This window comes from Nomascus leucogenys, chromosome 13 (assembly GCF_006542625.1).
Source record: "Nomascus leucogenys isolate Asia chromosome 13, Asia_NLE_v1, whole genome shotgun sequence".
NCBI classification, from domain to species: domain Eukaryota; kingdom Metazoa; phylum Chordata; class Mammalia; order Primates; family Hylobatidae; genus Nomascus; species Nomascus leucogenys.
The window spans coordinates 92301349-92319943 of record NC_044393.1 but is presented as its reverse complement, the minus strand read 5'-3'; the positions used below and the strand labels follow the sequence as shown (position 1 = coordinate 92319943).

Here is an 18595-nt window from a genome sequence, read left to right as displayed (position 1 = left end):
TGGGGATTTTCACAGCACGCACCTGGCCTCTCTTTGTAGAGAAAGCACGCTAATGGAGTGCATAGCCAGGCTTTCTGCTGCTGATCTGGGGAGGGTGAAGATGTGACTCTCCCAAGTGAGGGCAGCACCCAAGAGCCCTGCCTTCCTGACGCTCAGCTCCCAACTCTCCACCCCTAGGAAAGGCATCTGAAGAACCAGTCTAAGAGGGGGCTGGTGTCTGAGTGACCCAGTGACCTAGCTGCTCTGAGCCCTGATTCTTGGCAGGAGAGGCCCTGGCTAGAGCAGCTCCAGGGTAGAGCTGACCTTTGGCAGGACAAGTCAATAACTGTAGTGGAGACAGGGAGGATGTGTTTCCTAGGGAGTAACCTGGACACTGGAGGGCGAGGAAGCTGTGCTGTGGAATAGAAGGTTTTCTGCCAGAGGGAGTTGGCGGACACCATGGGGGCATGATTGTTGAGCAACAGGACACCTGCGTCTTTTGCACAGAGCCTTTGGCGACCTTTTCTTCCAGGCCGCTGCCCCTGACAGTTTTTTTTTTTTTCATCTCACTGCTTGAAGCAGGGGACAAAGGAGGGGGAATGCGGGAGGCCTCTCACTGTGCTAGTCACGGCCTGGCCTGGAGACAGGCAATGGGGTCAGAGGCAGATTGCAGGAGCAGACATGGGCCAGTGCAGGGCTCCAAGAGAAGCGGCTGTGGCTGGCCTCAAGACAGGCAGTGGGGTCACAGGCAGACTGCAGGAGTGGACGTGGGCCAGCGCAGGGCTCCAAGAGAAGAGGCTGTGGCTGGCCTGGAGGCACATTCTGGGGTAGTCAGTGCCCGAGGTCATAGGATGGTCCCATCCCCTCCTCCAACATGGCACTTGCAGGGCCACAGTCATTCTGGGCCTCCCCTCACCCCACCTCTTGTAGACACTGAGGCACAGATAGCACAGTGCTGGGACAAGAGCACTGGAGAATTGTTGGGTGGGGAGAGGGAGGCAGAGAGAGGCAGGGATTCCCTTCCTGCACACCAGGAACACTCAAGAAGCCCCATGGAGTATCAGGGGCCATTCACTAGGGTTAGGGCCACCTGCCTGGCTGGGAATGGGGAGAACAGTCAAAATAATTGACCAAGGCTCCTCCCTGCCTAAATGCTGATTCCTCCTTTAAGACTATCACTATCACATTAAAAAATTCCTGGAAGAGGCCACGACATTGGCATGACCTTGCCACATTCAGGACGCACCCTGCCCCACACAAGTTCACCCTCAGGCTGGGCCTCTCGACAGTCTTTATGAGGAGGTCGTGGGAGGGGGTCAAAGGATCAGTTCATCTTCATCCTCCTCGTCTGTGGATCGCAGGCTGGGGCCCTGCAAGATGTCGGCCAGCTCCTCTTCCAGCCCTGGACTCTCCACGAGCTCCAGCTCCTCCAGCTCGCCCTCTACCTTGCCTGGGGCCAGGGAGAGAGGGGGCTCTGGGGAAGAGGATGGCACAGGGGTCTCTGGGGAGGCAGCAATCACATCCCCTGCTCCAGTGGCCCCAGGCCTGTCCTCAGGCAGGTTCCAGTTCTCTGCAGAAGATGGGGGTGCCCCGGTACTCTTTCGAGTTGTCGTGTTCCGGAAGCTGGCAAGGGGAGGGCGGAGCTGCACTCCAGACTTGGTGTGCCCCTCAATGGCCTTCTGTAGCTGAAGAGCAGGGGGAAAGGAAAAGAGGGTAAAAAGTTGGAAAAAGAAAAAAGACGGGGGCAGTGAGAGACAAACAGAAAAGAACAGGTACAATGAAAGGAAAAAAGAACAGGAAAGATATAGAGTGGCAAAAGGGGGAGAAAGAGAAACAGACAACAAGGAACAATCAGAGAAAGAAAACAGAAAAAGGACAAGAAAAGGGGCATGACAAAAGACCCACCTGCCCAGAATCAGACCCTTGGGTGACCTCTTCCTTCCTAGTGACCAGCAGCAGCCACATCCCCCCACTGCCCTGTTTCCACAGCTTTCCTCAAAGCGCATCCCCGAGAAACTGTGACTCATGCCTGGAACCCCCATCTCAAACCCACACTATCTATGGAAGATCACATGGGCCCCATCTGGGGTGGAGAATTCCATTCCCTTCAGGACTGTGGCCATAACAGGCTTTGTAGTCTCCTCTACCTCAGCTGGCTGCTTGCTCTACCCCCTCCAATCTCTGCATAAGAAATAGAGAGGGGAGCCGGGCGTGGTGGCTCATGCCTAGAATCGCAGCATTTTGGGAAGCTGAGGCGGGCGGATCACCTGAGGTCAGGAGTTTGAGACCAGCCTGCCCAACATGACAAAACCCCGTCTCTACTAAAAATACAAAAAAATAGCGGGTGTGGTTGCGGGCGCCTGTAATCCCAGCTACTTGGGAGGCTGAGACAGGAGAATCACTTGAACCCGGGAGGTGGAGGTTGCAGTGAGCTGAGATCACGCCACTGCACTCCAGCCTGGGTGACAAGAGTGAAACTCTGTCTCAAAAAAAAAAAAAAAAAAAAGAAAGAAATAGAGAAGGGAATCTGAGGGGACTTCTGAGATGCTAATATTCCCTCTGTCCCTGCTGCATCCCCTTATCCTATGCCCAGCCTCCCTCCTGCTGCTCAAATGGGACACATCGTGATTACCTCCTCCAGGGCCAGGACGCCCCTGAGCTTCCCCATGCTGGTCACATAAGCGAGGTGGAGGCCGAGGAGTGAGAACAGGGTGTGAGTCTGAGGACGAAGGGCACAGGTCAGTGCATGTTCCTTGCCCCACAGCTCTCCTGCCTTCCCCGCAGCCCTGAGTAGTCAGCAAAGGACTCACCTTGTGCAGGGTTGTCTGCTCCACCAGCTGGAAGGGAGACTGGTCAATACAGCAGGAATCAAAACAGACAGGCTGGCTTAGCTGCTCCTGCTCCCAGGCCTCAATCTGTCAGCCAGAGGAGGAAAGTCACGAAAATCACGGAGCCTCCTTTCACCCCAGATACCTGATTTTGACCCCAAACGGCCCTCCTAGCCTCTGCCCAGAATCTGGAAACATGCAAGAACTGATCATAGAACCCCCAGGTCAGAGGCCCTTCTCCTTCTTCCCAGGGGACAGAGCCTCTCTGTCCTTCCTCATCAGGCCCCCAACCTACCCTGCAACCCCCAGGTACCCAGAACATCCCTCCCTCTTCTAGGCCCCAACTCTCCTATCCCCTGGCATCCCAAACATTTGTTATTCCCAACCTATCTTTCCCACCTATCTTCCACTACTACTATAAGATGTGGGGCTCCAATCAAACCAGACTGCTTTCTGCTCTTCAGACATGCCTTCCCCTTTGTCTTTGCTGTTCTGACCATCTGGAGTTCCTTTACCTGCCCTACCCTGTCCCTGCAGTGTACGTATTTCCTGACTCTCCCAATCAGATGTGCTTCTCCCCTTTTTTAATTCCAATAGTATTAGCTGGTCTCACCTTTTCAGAAATGACATTGGCCATACTTCCAGCAAACATTGTCTGCTGTGTTTTTGTCAGCTTCATACTTTACAATACAAATGCTGTATTGGCATTTGTCTTACCTTTGCATTTGTCTTGAGTGTTACATGGTATTGGCTGCTGTATATTGTGAAGAAACTAGCACATCACCTCTCATGCAGGGAACCATGGTGAGTACTTGTTGAAATTGAAGAGCTATACTGGACCTCATGGCACTTAGTTGACTTGAGCAAAGCCAGTTTTTGTTTGTTTGTTTTTGTCTATGACGGAAGCATTAAGGCACAAAGGCCAACCATCCTCTTGACTTTAGATATGCACACCAAAATTCCCAAGACTCCAAATAATCCATTACATCTCTGGCTCTCATATATTTTTCTAAAATTTCTAAAATCTCTTTTCAGTCAGTATCCTCTGAATGATCTAGAACTCTATTTTCCTATTTGTCCAAATCTATACCTCTCAAACTTCAGAGAATATCACCAAAGGGCATTATATAGATTTAGGATCTAGTGTATAGCCCGTACTGATGCTCACTCCACCTGTCCTGTCCGGATATTTCTGGATTGCAATCATGACTCCTCTATGCTCTCATCTTCCAGACTAATGGATTACACAGATTACATAGCATAGGATGGATGACCACTTAGTAGGTGTGTTGTAGAGAAGATTTAGGTATAGGATGGGGGCTAGACCTTGCCGACCATGGTTTGGTCCATCCCGTCCTCTTGGTCTTTTCTATGATAATCTGTGGCCTTATGTTCCATTTCTGCCTTTCCTTAACAATAACGTAGCAACATTTTCAGTGAGTGATTATCAAGTACATCCTCTTTGCCAAGCATTATTCTAATTGCCTTACCCGTCTTAGCTCATTTAATCTTCTCCAATAACTCTATCATTATCTTCACTTTATAGATGAGGAAACAGAGGCACAGCATGTTGAAGTCATTTGCCCAGGATTACACAGTCAGTAATTGGTGGAGCTGGGCTTCTAACCTTGACTGCTGTTTGTATTCCAGCTACATCTCTAGCTTTTGCGCAAGGGTTGCAGGACGTTGCTGTTGAGGCTGATGTGTTCCACTACTTGAATAAGCTCGGTACCAGTTAGAAACAGAGCTCTGTGTGTACTCCAGAGTACGCAGAATTAAACAAATCCTAGTAGGGACTTCTGGTAACATATAATTGAAACTTTCAATATTCTCATACTGCTCCCATACTGTTTTTTTGGTCAATATCAACATCTTGATATTGTCAAGGGTATCATCTGGTCTGAAAATTATGTTCAAAACATCCTGAATTTCAACTCCTGTTGGATCTTATCCCTCTAAAATGTCTCAATGGGTCACATGGGAGTTGGTGGCTCCTTAAAGTCTTTCCTGGGAAAGACATAAGCTAGACATGATAGTCTATCTTATTTTTAATCCCTGGCTTCACTTTATTTCCAGTGGTCATTCAATAGCCACACTGATCAACTAGTTGGTTTTCTCTCTTTGGTGCACTAAATTTAAAAAAAGAAAAAAAAGAAAAACTTATTATTATTGGTTTTAGCAACCTAACAAAGTACTCCTTAATTGCAATTAAAGAGTACTTAAAAGTTTTTCTCTTCTTAATTGCAATTAATTGCCTTTCTGATTCCTGCTTGTGGGCAGAAGGAATAGTTTTTCCTTTCCCTCTCTGATCATCGATTTGACTTTTCCACAAGTCATTTATCAGAAGTGTGTGTGTTTTGAGGGGGTGGGGAAGGTTTCCCTTCTCTCTTGTCATTCACAACATCCTTCTCCAACCCTGTAATGCTTTTCACTGTCAGCACATATTTATTCTGTATATCCAATAAGATGTTCATTTAAAAATAATATCTGCTTGTTTTTGTCAGCTTCATACTTTACAAGCTTTACGTTTTCAGCGTTTGCAGCAAACTGCATTCTTTTACCATATGGAATAGTTGCCAATGGATTTTTTGTTGATGTTCCTCCACAACCCCTTGGTATGTTCTGATACGGCCTGCTTCCAATCACTATTCCACATTCTGTTCCCTCTTGACAACCAAGCACATTCAGAATGCTTGATTTTTCTCTCTTGAAGATTTGATAACCACCTCGTTTAGGAAAATAGGCATTTGTTTGTCCCCAGGAGGCACCATGGTCATTATTTTCTTCCTTTTTCAGTTCTTCCCAGTAGCAATGCCTAGCATTTTCCAGTCGTTCACTGTCTTAGGGCCCTGATCAATCCAGCACAGTAATCTCCACCAGGGGCAGATTTCTCCATTTTAGTTTTTTTTTTTTTTTTCTTTGAGGCAGAGTCTGGATCTGTCACCCAGACTGGAGTGCAGTGGTGCGATCTCCGCTCACTGCAACCCCCGCCTCCCAGGTTCAAGTGATTTTCATGCCTCAGCCTTCCAAGTATCTGGGATTACAGGTGCGTGCCACCATGCCTGGCTTTTTGTACTTTTAGTAGAAATGGGGTTTCACCACGTTGGCCAGGCTGGTCTCAAACTCCTGACCTCAGGTGATCTGCCTGCCTTGGCCTCCCAAAGTGCTGGGATTACAAGCATGAGCCACCATGCCCGGCTTCCCATTTTAGTTTTGATGTTCTTCTTCCATGTTGCTGTTTTAGTGCCAGCCTCCTGGTGCCATTTTACCTCCATTAAAGCTTTGCCTGATCCAGAAAGCCCATAATCTCTAAAAGATCTGGGGCTCATCTTAGCACCATGGCCCCATTTACTCATGGAGGCTCAAAGTTCTTCTCTTCTGAAATGACGTGTCCTTCTGAGAACACCTCCATGTCCCATCACACACTCATTCCTCTCTCCATAATCATCCTTATTTCCATCCTCTCAAAACACTTCCCATCCAGACCACATTCTATTTCATGACAACACAATAAAGAAGGTAGAAACAAATTAGCAATATCTTCATTTGACAGAACAATCCACCCCAGGTTTCAGTTTCCCTTACTCACCTCTTCAGGTGACATGTTATCCACTAAATCTGTGGAATCCTAGAGAAGAAAGACATAGGTCCAAGTTCTTTCCCTTTTCTTCCCATGGTAGCTATGGTTCCCAATGAAACAACAGCCATCCCTCCCTGGCCAGGACCACCTATGCCTCCTTTTCATTCATCATCCCTTCCATATGATTAAACTCCTCCTCCTTGGTGGGGTCTCTGCCTTCCTGATTTAAGAACCATGGGTTTCTCACTCTTCAAGGGCAGGCTCCCTTTCCCCTGTATCCCCAAACACATCTCCTCTTACCTGGGTTGTTTTCTTCTTTGTGGGGCGAGCTCTGCCCAGAAAGCAGTGAAGCAGGGACTGGAAGATGGAGGGTCTTTGACCTGAGAGGAGAGGTGAGTGGATGGAAATGGACACAAAGCAACAGGAAACGGCCAGGGGCCCCACGCAGTGCCTAACATTTGCTTCCAAAGAGCTGCACTTCCCAGGCACCTCACCCTCTCTTCTACCCTCCTAAATCACCCTCTGCTCCCACTCCCTGGGACAGTAACAAGGAGAATTGATGAATAAGAACCCTGTCCTCCCTCAATCCCCCAGCCTCACCCCCCACCCCACACCACATAGGAGTTGCATGCAGGTCAAGGTCCGGTCCAAGTGACCAGAGAGAACCCACAAGGCGTGAATTGGGGTGCATGAGGGAAGAGCGTCACCTGCAGGCTCTGGTGCTTCCGGCTGCTGTTTGTGGCCAGGCAGAGGCCCATTGGGCTCTTCTGGGGACAGAGGGGCAGTAGTAGAGGGGTGGAGAGGAAGGGAAGGAGGAAGCTGTAAGGAAGAGTAAGAAGTCTCAGCCTGGGAGCAGAGACTGCCTGGGCCTTCACTGCCTTTACCAGTAGGTGGATGTTCTGGGAAAGCGAACTCTATTCTTCCCCCCGGTTCGGAAATTCCTATATCCCTTTGAATTGTCGAGGATACCATCATCTGCAACCTTATTTTCTTTAGTCCCTGGACCCAGAGGCACTGGTCTCTTTGGTACCTGATCCAGAATTTCTGGCTTTCTCAGTTACCAGACTCTCCCCTCCCTCTTCCCACTATTTTCAGGGAAACTACGCCTGTCCCAGCCCAGCCCAGCCCAGACGTCGCTTTTCCCTTTGCTCCTGATCTATCCCACTCCCTAGCCCTTCCCGGCGCAGTCACCTCGCTCTTCCCAGAGAGGTCTTCGTCTTCATCCTCATCCACAAAGGCGAAGGACTCGGGCCGGCCTGGAGGCGCGCCGGGGAGCTTCTCCCCAGCCAGCCGCGCCTTCCCGTCGTAAGGCAGCTCCGACAACTTCCGCGCCATCTCCTGGGCGGCGCGCAGCCTGCGCTCAGGACACAGGTGGCGCTGTAGGAGCGCCTGCAGTTCCGACCGCTCCACCGAGCCCAGCAGAATCATTGAATCTGAGGGAAATCCACGCCCTGCCTGAGCGCCCCCTCCAAGCCTTCCCGCACCCCTGAGAAGGAACAGGAGAGGCGCCACCCCGCCCCCGTCCCCACATCTTTCTCAGCTTCCTACAAACTCATTTTAAGAATCCTCCAAGATTAACCTCACTCAATCCCTTTTATTTCATCCATTTAGCAAGTATGGGGCCAATTGGTAGAGCACTAATTGGGCTAATTTGTACTTATTTTGATGAGGCCTTATATAGACTTCAGATAGGTGAGCTGATAATTAAGTAGGCTAATCAATGCTGTCCAAATAAAAAGAAACATGAGAAGCCATTCAAATAAGCTGAGACGTGAACACGCTTTGAAAGAGGTCTACAAGCAATACAAACATTATATCTCTCCCTGGAAGAAGGCAAACAAGGGAACTCTTTCTTTTGTATCTGACATTTCATCATTTAAAAAACCTGGGCCGGGCGCGGTGGCTCACGCCTGTAATCCCAGCACTTTGGAAGGCCCAGGCAGGCGGATCGCCTGAGGTCAGGAGTTCGAGACCAGCCTTGGCCAACATGGTGAAACCCCGTCTCTACTAAAAATACAAAAATTAGCCGGGCGTGGTGGCAGGGGCCTGTAATCCCAGCTACTGGGGAGGCTGAGGCAGAAGAATCGCTTGAACCCGGGAGGCAGAGGTTGCAGTGAGCCGAGATCATGCCACTGCACTCCAGCCTGGGCGACAAGAGTGAGATTTCATCTAAAAAAAAAAAAAAAAAAAACCCTGCTAGGATAAATCAAAATGCCTACTTTTCCTGAGAAGGTCTTTTATATGATTATAGAAATTCTGCTACTATAGTTAATATTTTTATTAAGTTTTAAGGCCATGACATTGCAGCAGTATTATGGAGATGAATTTTACTGTTAGGTCTCAGTCATTATTATGAAAATCTTGCCCCTCATTTGTTGGCTGTACCCCTCCTCTAATAAAGAGCCTCTGCTGTAGAACGTGGAATGTATCTGAGATTTGGGAAAATGTTTGAATTAATCTAATTCGAGCAATTTGGATATTCTGATTATTGGAAATCAGAACTAACAGTCTTAATGGCTCCAAATGGCCCTACATAATTTTTCTTTATTACACTAAATCAAACACTAGGAAAGTATTCATTTAATATCTAGTAGATACCTATAACAAGGCACTCTGGGTATATAGAATTCATAGCCTCTATTCTCAAGGAATGCCCACCTAGTGAGGAAGACAAGATATAGATATATAAACCACAATAAGAAATCATACAAAGCAGGATGAAGTGTCAAAGGATGGTGAAGGCAGAGAAATGTGAAATTATCGCTTACTAAAAACCATTCACTCCTCCATATGAAACAGTTCCAGCCAGGCGCACTGGCTCATGCCTGTAATCCCAGCACTTTGGGAGGCGGAGGTGGGTGGATTGCCTGAGGTCAGGAGTTCGAGACCAGCCTGGCCAACATGGTGAAACCCTGTCTCTACTAAAAATATAAAATTAGCCAGGCATGGTGGTGCATTCCTATAATCCCAGCTACTCAGGAAGCTGAGGCAGGAGAATCGCTTAGAACCCAGGAGAAAGAGGTTGCAATGAGCCGAGATGGCGCCATTGCACTCCTGCCTGGGCAACAGAGTGAGGCTCTGTCAAAATAAGGAAGGAAAGAAAGAGAGAGAGAGAGAGAGAAAGAAAGGAAGGGAGGGAGGGAGGAAGGAAGGAAGGAAGGAAGGAAAGAAGGAAGAGAGAGAGAGAGAGAGGGAGGGAGGGAGGGAGAGAGGGAGGGAAAGAAAGAAAGGAAGAAAACAGTTCCAACTCTTCCATAAGTTGGGCATTAAAGAACAAGCATGAGTTATGTAAGCATCAAATGGAACCATGTAAGAAGCTATGGGATTTACATTAATTGTCATTATTCATGGATTCCCTATTTGTGAATTCAGCTACTCACTAAAATATATTTGTAACACAAAACCAATACTAGAGGTGCTTTCACTGTAATTCGCAGACATGCATGGAGCAAAGAAGATTTTTAGTTGCCTGATGCCCTGGTTCCCAGCTGAAGCTGAACAAAGCAGTGCTGTACCTTCCTGTTTCAGCTTTCACATTGTAAACAGGTGTTCATTTTGTAGTCTATTTAGTGCCATCCTTTTTGCATTTTTGTGCTTTGTGTTGGTGATTTTGCTGCTAAAAATGACCACCAAATATAATGTCAAAGTGCTGTTTACTGTTCCTAGTGCAAGAAGGCTGTGATGAGCTTTATTGAGAAAATATGTGTGTTAAGTAAGCTTAATTCAGGCAAGGGTTATAGTGCTGTTGGCACAAGTTCAATATTAATTAATCAACAATATCTATGAAATAAGGTGTCTTTACCAGAAACACACATACAATAAGGTTATATATTGATTGGTTGATGGAAATGTGACCAGAGACTCACAGGAACACAGTCCTGTATTTTTCCTAGGAGCAATTGTTCAAGATGGTATTGGAACTTAATTGAACATAACTACCATGAATTATGAGAATTGAGTGTATTTAGTGGGATTTTTTTTTTTTTTAGAGTTTTGTTCTTGTTGCCCAGGCTGCAGTGCAATGACGCGATCTCGGCTCATCGCAGCCTTGTCTCCCAGGTTCTAATTACAGGCATGCGCCACCACGCTGAGCTAATTTTGTATTTTTAGTAGAGACAGAGTTTCTCCATGTTGGTCAGGCTGGTCTCGAACTCCTGACCTTGGTTGATCTGCCCACCTCAGCCTCCCAAAGTGTTGGGATTACAGGCATGAGCCACCACGCCAGGACCTTTTAATTGGATTTTTAACTGTCTTTTTGTGCTTGTGTTATGGCTTAATTTTTCTTTCCTTGTACATAGCACATTGGATGGCCCCTAAAGACAAAGCCCCCACCACAGCGCCTCCTCTACCTCTATGTGACCCTTATTCAGGTCACTAGCTCTGGAGTCTGCTTCCTTCCTTCCCACTGACCTTTTGAGTCAACCAGTGGTAAAGTCTTGACTGTGGTGGTCTGGAGCAGGGTTTGCAACTCCCCATACGTGTAGGAAGCTGAAACAAACTTCACATCACGTACCATGATGTCCTCAACAAAGATGGTATATTTGCTATGGAGGGAGAAAGCATGGTGGGTTAGCCCCACCGTATACCTATCCCTTCCATTCCTCCCATAAGATTTGCCATACTTTCAGTCACTCACAATATCTACTAGGTGCATGAGAATATAATAATAATTTAAAACAGTATTTCCAAACATTAACCCTAAGCTCAGTCTCGACCTCAGAACCTCCCACTCTCCCCATCAGATCTGAACTAATTCCATCTAGTGCCCCTGACCTGAGCTGGTTCCAGCCAAGGTCAGGCAAGTAGGGTAGCTTCTTGACCTGGATGATGCTGTCATAGAGAGAGGGCTGCAGGCTCTGGGCCACCATGTTGGCCAAGATAACAGCCACCATCATGGGCAGGATGTGAGCAATCTGACCCGTTAATTCGAAGCAAATCACAGCTGTGGAGACTGTGTGGGACACGGCACCAGTCAGCGCTGCTGCTCCTAGAATGACACAGGAATACACCTGTAGGTTAGGACTACCGTTCTTAGCATGAAGAACATATGGGGATGGGATGGGAATAATATGGAATGAGAGACATGACCCTGGTCAGCACCAACACTCATAATGATTTGTCAAGAGTAGAGAATAGAATACTGAACTCTTAGAAAATCATCATTTTGATCTCATTCTATAACCTTCACCAAGTTACAAAATCTTTGCGTGTGCCAAAATTTTCATTTATAACATGAAGATAGGGATGTCCTATCCATTCCTTGCTTTTAAGTTTGGATGATTATTCACTGAGCATTTTATTATTTTTTAAATTATTATTATTATTATTAGAGACAGAGTCTCACTCTGTCACCCAGGCTGGAGTGCAGTGGTGTGATCTCGGCTCATGGGAACCTCCACCTCCCAGGTTCAAGTGATTCTCCTGCCTTGGTCTTCTGACTAGCCAGGACTACAGGCACGCACCACCACACATGTCTAATTTTTGTATTTTTAGTAGAAACAGGGTTTTGCCCTGTTGGCCAGGCTGGTCTCGAATTCCTGACCTCAAATGATCCGCCCACCTCGGCCTCCCAAAGTGCTGAGATTACAGGTGTGAGACACTGTATCAGGCCTCTTCACTGAGCATTTTACAACTCAGTTATGACATTTTTTTTTACCTTGGGCTTTAGGTATTAATGCCAACAATTAGTGAGTAAATAGAGTGAAAACCCAAGAATTGTACTGTGGACTTGGAGCAATGAGACCTTTGTCAGATCCTGCTCTTACTATTTCTCAATGGAATGAGTAGAGCTTAATTCCTCTGGAATCCCATGCTCTCAATTATAAAGTGAAAGGGGTCATTTAGATGATTTCTAAGGCCCTTGTAGATCTGAAACTTTATAATTCTATAAGCTCCCTGAAAATAGAATCTATCTTGTTAATTTTTGGTTGTTTCTCCACTAACCAAAATAGTCCTTTGTGCTTTAACTATATTTCTTATTTAAATATGGAAGAGATATCCTATGGGGAAAATGTAGAGGAAGGCACATATGAAAATGTAACAAGAAAAAGTTAGCTGGGTGTGGTGGCTTATGCCTGTAATCCTAGCACTCTGGGAGGCTGAGATGGGTGGATGACTTGAGGCTAGAAGTTTGAGACCAGCCTGGCCAATATGGTGAAACCCCATCTCTACTAAAATTACAAAAATTAGCCAGGCGTGGTGGCACGTGCCTGTAATCCCAGCTACTTGGGAGGCTGAGGCAGGAGAATCACTTGAGCCCAGGAGGCAGAGGTTGCAGTGAACCCAGATTGTGCCACTGCACTCCTGGGCAACAGAGCAAGACTCTGGAAATAAAAGAAGAGAAGAGAAGGAGAAGGAGAAGAGAGAAAAGAAGGAAGGAAGGAAGGGAGAAAGAAAGGGAGAGAGCAACTAAGAAAGCATCACAAAAGGGAAATATAGGGAGGAATGACACTATTGGATATTGCATACAACATGCTTCAGAACACAATCACAGGACGTGCATACAAGGAAATGTTCACAAGGGAGGCATGTGTACCAGGGAGTCATGAAGATGGAGAACAGAGTCGATGACCCTCATTGATGAAAGAGGCTTTTATAAAGAAACTATGTCGGGGGAGCAGGGTACCAAGTGAGCTAGAAAGCTGGTCAGCACTTCTCTATGTAGGGAAGGCATGGCCTTAGATGCTATGGGATTTTGGTGAGGAAGGGAGGAAGCATAATAATGCCAGGATTCTATTGGTGTTAGGCATAGGTCTATCTCAGAAGTCATTTTAGAATAAAGAAACTAGGGCTCAGAAGCAGCTATCTTGCTTCGTGGTCACTGGTAACAAGTGGCAGGAGAAGTCTAGAGCCATGTTTCTTAGCTCTTAGTCCTGTGCCCTTAACTCCCCATCAATATCAACACGTCTCAGGTTGAGTCAATCACCTGCAACTTGAGCCAATCACCTGAATTGTTGGTTCCATGATTCTTAGGAAGGAAAGACAGAACCCTTATCAAACATCCAGACACAATCTAGAATCTTACGATCTTATTTGATACCTATGATCCTTCTCTACATGAGGAAACTAAGGCTCACAGAAGTTCAATAAGAAATAATGAGAGTCAGAGAGCCATGGATATGTTATCTGAGTAAAAGTTGAGTTAAGTAGCACTAAATTAAAATCGTATCGTGTAGCCTAGAATGAAGATCCAATGGGAGAGTTTAAGTGTGGGGATCTGGAGTATTCAATGTTTGATTACAGGGAAGTGGGAATGTTTCTCACCAATTACTGCATAGCCCCCAGGTAGGATCTTGTAGATGATGTCATCAAATAAAATACCATCAGGAAACAGCATGGCCATGATCTCTCCTACCAGCCTTCCAAATGCGGCTCCTAGAGGGAAGATAAAAGGAAGGAAGGTGTACGAGATCCAAGTTCCTTGCTCTCTGTTTTCAGAACCAATCTCTCCTTGGGCGTTAAGACCAAATACAAACTCCCAGCATCCCAGGCCTTTCCTTTTGTTTCCTGTATCCTGGATTGCAACTCTCAGTCAGACCCCAGGCTTCCCATCAGAACTTACCTAGCACAAACACAGGCATGAAGCCTCCGCAGGGTATGGGCATAGTGGTGGCCACGATGGACATCCAGAACTGGAGTAAAAAGAAGCGTTGGAATACTCTTTCAACTCTGCCCAATAGACATGCACACACACAAGTCCCTTCCCACTGTCCTCCTTTCTGCAGAAATCCTGGGATAGCTGATCTTACTGAGAGCCACTTTGTCTGTCACCCTTCTTCCAGAAACAAAAACCATAGAGCTCTCAGGCTAAGAGATCACCAAAGGACAATACTATCAGAAGGTTCTGCTAGATGGCTAGACCAAATCCCTCCTACTTTGAGTGCCTGTATTTGCCTTTCAGCAATCTAGAACAAGGAATGGAGCCCCAGAGTACTTATTTTTCTCTGCCCCAAAAGAGCCCCAGCCCATTGTCCCCATTTAGTCCAGAAAGTTTGCCTCAGCAAAGTAGCCTGAAACTCTTGAAGACTTTTCCTACTCAGGTCATATTTCTGAAAAGGCGCTCCAATTTTTTTTTTTTTTTTTTTTTTTTTGAGACAGAGTCTCTCTCTGCTACCCCGCACCCAAGCTGGAGTGCAGTACCATGATCTCGGCTCACTGCAACCTCCGCCTCCGAGGTCCAAGCTATTTTCCTGCCTCAGCCTCCTGAGTAGCTGGGACTATAGGCGCACGCCGCCACACCCAGCTAATTTTTTGTATTTTTAGTAGAGACGGGGTTTTGCCATGTTGTCCAGGCTGGTCTTGAACTCCTGACCTCAGGCAATCTGCCCGCCTCTGCCTCCCAAAGTGCTGGGATTACAAGGTGTGAGCCGATGCACCCGGCCAAGGAGCTCCAGTTCTAAGTGTCAGACATTTAAAGTCTGAGTGACTTATTGTGTGATTAACTGAGCTTCAATGTGGTCATAGAACCATCTATATGGTGAAACTCACAGTAGAACCTGGAGAGAAGACTTACTTGCTTTAATCATCACTTGCTTTAATCATCAGATCACCTTAAACAAGGATCAAAATTTAGATCTGTCCTGGCTATCTACTGGAAGGGTAAATTGAGAAAGCCTGATAAGTCAGCCAATGTAATAGAAAAAAAATCTCTAAGGCCAATTTTGTAAGCTAGAACTCCAATAGAAATTGAGACAATTTTATGAAAAGCAATATGTACATTTTGAGGCAAAGAGTACAAAAGAATTGTCTGGGCCCAGTGGCTCACGCCTGTAATCCCAGCACTTTGGAAGACCGAGGTGGGCGCATCATGAGGTCAGGAGATCGAGACCATTCTGGCTAACACGGTGAAACTCCGTCTCTACTAAAAAATAAAAAAACAAAAAATAAAAAAAATTAGCCAGGCACGGTGGCAGGCACCCGTAGTCCCAGCTACTTGGGAGGCTGAGGCAGGAGAATGGCGCGAACCCGGGAGTTGGAGCTTGCAGTGAGCTGAGATCATGCCACTGCACTCCAGCCTGGGCGACAGAGCGAGACTCTGTCGCAAAAAAAAGAAAAAAAAAGAATTGAGAAATAGAATGGAAAAAAGGCTAGTTGTTGAACTTTTTAAATATCTGTAAAAGAAATAAAAGTATGAGATGTAATACGTAAGCAAAGCAACAGGTTTATATATCCCTTCCAAAATAAGTAAACCAATTTCAGAAAAGGATCTCAAACTTATTAGATATAAGAGGGTAGCAGCTAAAGCTCAGGACAAACTGCCAAGATGAAAGTATTCACAATTTTAGAGCTGTGTGCAATTGCACCGTAAGCTAAAGAGAAATATATTTCTTAATTTTCAGAACCGTAGAAAGAAAGAACTTCCCTCATCCAGGGCTGACCTCAGGAGACAGTGACAAAGACTCTGAGAAAGTCTCACCCCAGAAGATCTGAGATGAGGCAAAACACACACTCCTTCCTGTCAGAATATGACTATTCAAAAACAGTTGAGAATTCTAAAAATAAATGGGCAAAATGAAGAGAATAGAGACCGAGAATCCCCTGAGGACAGAGAGTGCATCTTGCCCTTTCTGCTTTCTCTCTGCACTGGCACAGTGCTCAGTAAATGTAGGAAGGATGTAGCTAGGTGAGTAGGTAGAAAGGAAGGAAGGAAAGAATGAAGATGGGCTGAACAAATAGTATACATGCAAAGGAGGAAAAGCTTCTCAGAGCTAATATTTGCTAAAACACTAAAGAGTAATGCTCATCCAGGGGAACTTGTTTTAAAATGCAGATGACCAGACCCCACTGGAAGCTACCACATCAGATTGTCTGCAGATAGGGCTATAGGCACTTGTAGTTTAAGCTTCTTAAGTGATTCTGACATTTAACAGTTGGATACCCCTTGAACTATCCTGTACCATCTCTTTGAAATAAGTACATAAGAGCCATAAAAGATTTTGTAGGCTCAGGTTAATCTGAAAGCTCTAGCAATTCATATAACAGGTGACCAATAGGTCTGATTTCAGAAGATGTACTTTAGATTATCCTCCAAGATATGTGTAAGAACAGTATTACGATCAGAGGACATTGAAGTTATCAACTCCTATAGCACAAAGGATGACACATGAGATTAACAAACTTCTTTAGCTATTGGCACATGAAATAAAAGATCCAGAAGTAATGTGAAACACAAATAACTCCCAAGACTTTCTTCTTTCTTTTTCTTTCTTTCTTTCTTTCCCTTCCTTCCTTCCTTTTTTCTTCTTCTTCTTTTTTTTTTTTTTTTGACAGAGTCTCATTCTGTCACCCAGGCTGGAGTGCAATGGTGTGTCAACTCACTGCCACCTCTGGCTTCTGTGTTCAAGCAATTCTCCTACCTCAGCCTCCCAAGGAGCCGGGATTACAGGCGCCTGCCACCATGCTCAGGTAATTTTTGTATTTTTAGTAGAGACGGGGTTTTGCCATGTTGGCCAGGCTGGTCTCAAATTCCTGACCTCAGGTGATCCGCCTGCCTCAGCCTCCCAAAGTGCTGGGATTACGCCCAGCTTTTTTTTTTTTTTTTTTTTTTTTCTTTCAGATCTAGACCTACAGAACTCCCAAGATTTTAAACACTCAATTCCAGGGAACTGGAAAACTGGAAACCCATTATGCGTTTCCACCATATTTAGATCCTACATTAGAAGGAATAAAATGAAGAATTCACTTCGGGAGAATGAAGTGAAAGGAGTGAAAAAAAAATTCGACAGAGCCTCAGGCTGTGCAGAGAACTTAGTGATACTAGGTAACAATGTTAGACTTATTAAAAGCAAACTGAGAATTTGGAATGGTATTCATACTCATTGTAAAAGCTCTTCTTTTGATGTATAATGTAATGACACTTTCCATGTCATGAGATTGAGGAAGATGGAAGTTCCCTTCATTAATATTATAAAACAGCTGAATTGGCCGGGTGCGGTGGCTCACGCCTGTAATCCCAGCACTTTGTGAGCCGAGGCGGGCAGATCACGAGGCCAGGATATCAAGACCGTCCTGGCTAACAAGGTGAAACACCGTCTCTATGAAAAATACAAAAAAATTACCCAGGCATAGTGGCAGGCACCTGTAGTCCCAGCTACTCGGGAGGCTGAGGCAGGAGAATGGCGTGAACTCGGGAGCCGGAGCTTGCAGTGAGCCAAGATCGCGCCACTGCACTCCAGCCTGGGCTACAGGGTGAGACTCCAAATCAAAAAAAAAAAAAAAACCAGCTGAATTGAGAATCTTACCTGCCTGTACAGATGCTGCTAGAAGACCACATAGACTACATTTCAAATTAGACACTGGAAAAATTGTTTCAGTCATGTTTATATTTTAATTTAGCTATGTATCCTACCTAGCTAAAAAATAAGAGTATGGTTATTGTATCCAATGATTAGACAGTGAAAATGCTGGGAAGTGGTGATAACCAGGGAATATCATAGATTTGTAGCAGTGAATGGTTTTATGTCTATAAATATTATAGGATATTATAGGCCTGCTACAAACTGTTGGGCTTGAAATATAGCCCAGGAAGTATATGCTTCTTTTCCTGATACATGTATGATGTAACATTATCAAGGATATAATCTAGTGAGAAATTAATAATTGTGGCATACAGGTGAGTCCTCTATATCATCTAAGTAGGTTTCTCAAAATAAGCTTGAATTTGTGAAGTGGAATCCAGACATGTACTTGGGAATCTGGAGAGCTGGGATGAGGTTTGGTGGAAATGTTGAAAAATATACAGTATTTTGTTTCTACAGAACTTTTCAAAATCTTGATATTTTAAAGGTACATATGATACCAATGTTGCCATATAGCTCAGTCTAGAGGAATCTCAGAAAAATACAGTTATCATCATTGGACTACCGTCCAATTCTGAGATCCACCAAAATTTGTACTTGGTTACTGTAGATGGGTTTGTGTACTCAACAACTAATTATAGGAGGTTGGGATTTATAAATTAGAGAAGATGAACTCTATAATGAAAATCTAAAAATCAAATCCCTAACAAGACACTGAGAACTTCTTTTATGATAAAAATGTAAAATCTTTTGAAGAAAGACATTTTAAAGGGATTAAATTAATAAAGTGGATGTGCAAAATATGAATGCTATAGATCCAACTAAACCACCTAAAGTGGAATGGGGAAGATCATTTGCAAATACAGTTTCTAGAAACCCTGGGAATATATTACAGAGTTGAAATCTGGTGT

At 45.3% G+C, this 18595-nt stretch overlaps 1 protein-coding gene across 1 annotated transcript in view; it reads right to left on the bottom strand.

Annotated features, from left to right (window-relative positions):
- Nucleotides 1-995: 995 nt before the first annotated feature.
- The window catches only part of CLCN1 (chloride voltage-gated channel 1), a 36296-nt gene continuing 18696 nt past the window's right edge, over nucleotides 996-18595 (bottom strand). Inside the window, exons 13-23 of the mRNA XM_003270861.2 lie at nucleotides 13949-14018; nucleotides 13651-13761; nucleotides 11161-11374; nucleotides 10798-10931; nucleotides 7579-7820; nucleotides 7095-7206; nucleotides 6688-6767; nucleotides 6397-6435; nucleotides 2790-2894; nucleotides 2612-2698; nucleotides 996-1664 (exon numbers count right to left, since the gene is read on the bottom strand). Of these exons, the coding sequence (XP_003270909.2) occupies nucleotides 1296-1664; nucleotides 2612-2698; nucleotides 2790-2894; nucleotides 6397-6435; nucleotides 6688-6767; nucleotides 7095-7206; nucleotides 7579-7820; nucleotides 10798-10931; nucleotides 11161-11374; nucleotides 13651-13761; nucleotides 13949-14018 (1563 nt within the window). The 3' untranslated portion in view covers nucleotides 996-1295. The remainder of the gene's footprint in view (nucleotides 1665-2611; nucleotides 2699-2789; nucleotides 2895-6396; nucleotides 6436-6687; nucleotides 6768-7094; nucleotides 7207-7578; nucleotides 7821-10797; nucleotides 10932-11160; nucleotides 11375-13650; nucleotides 13762-13948; nucleotides 14019-18595) is intronic.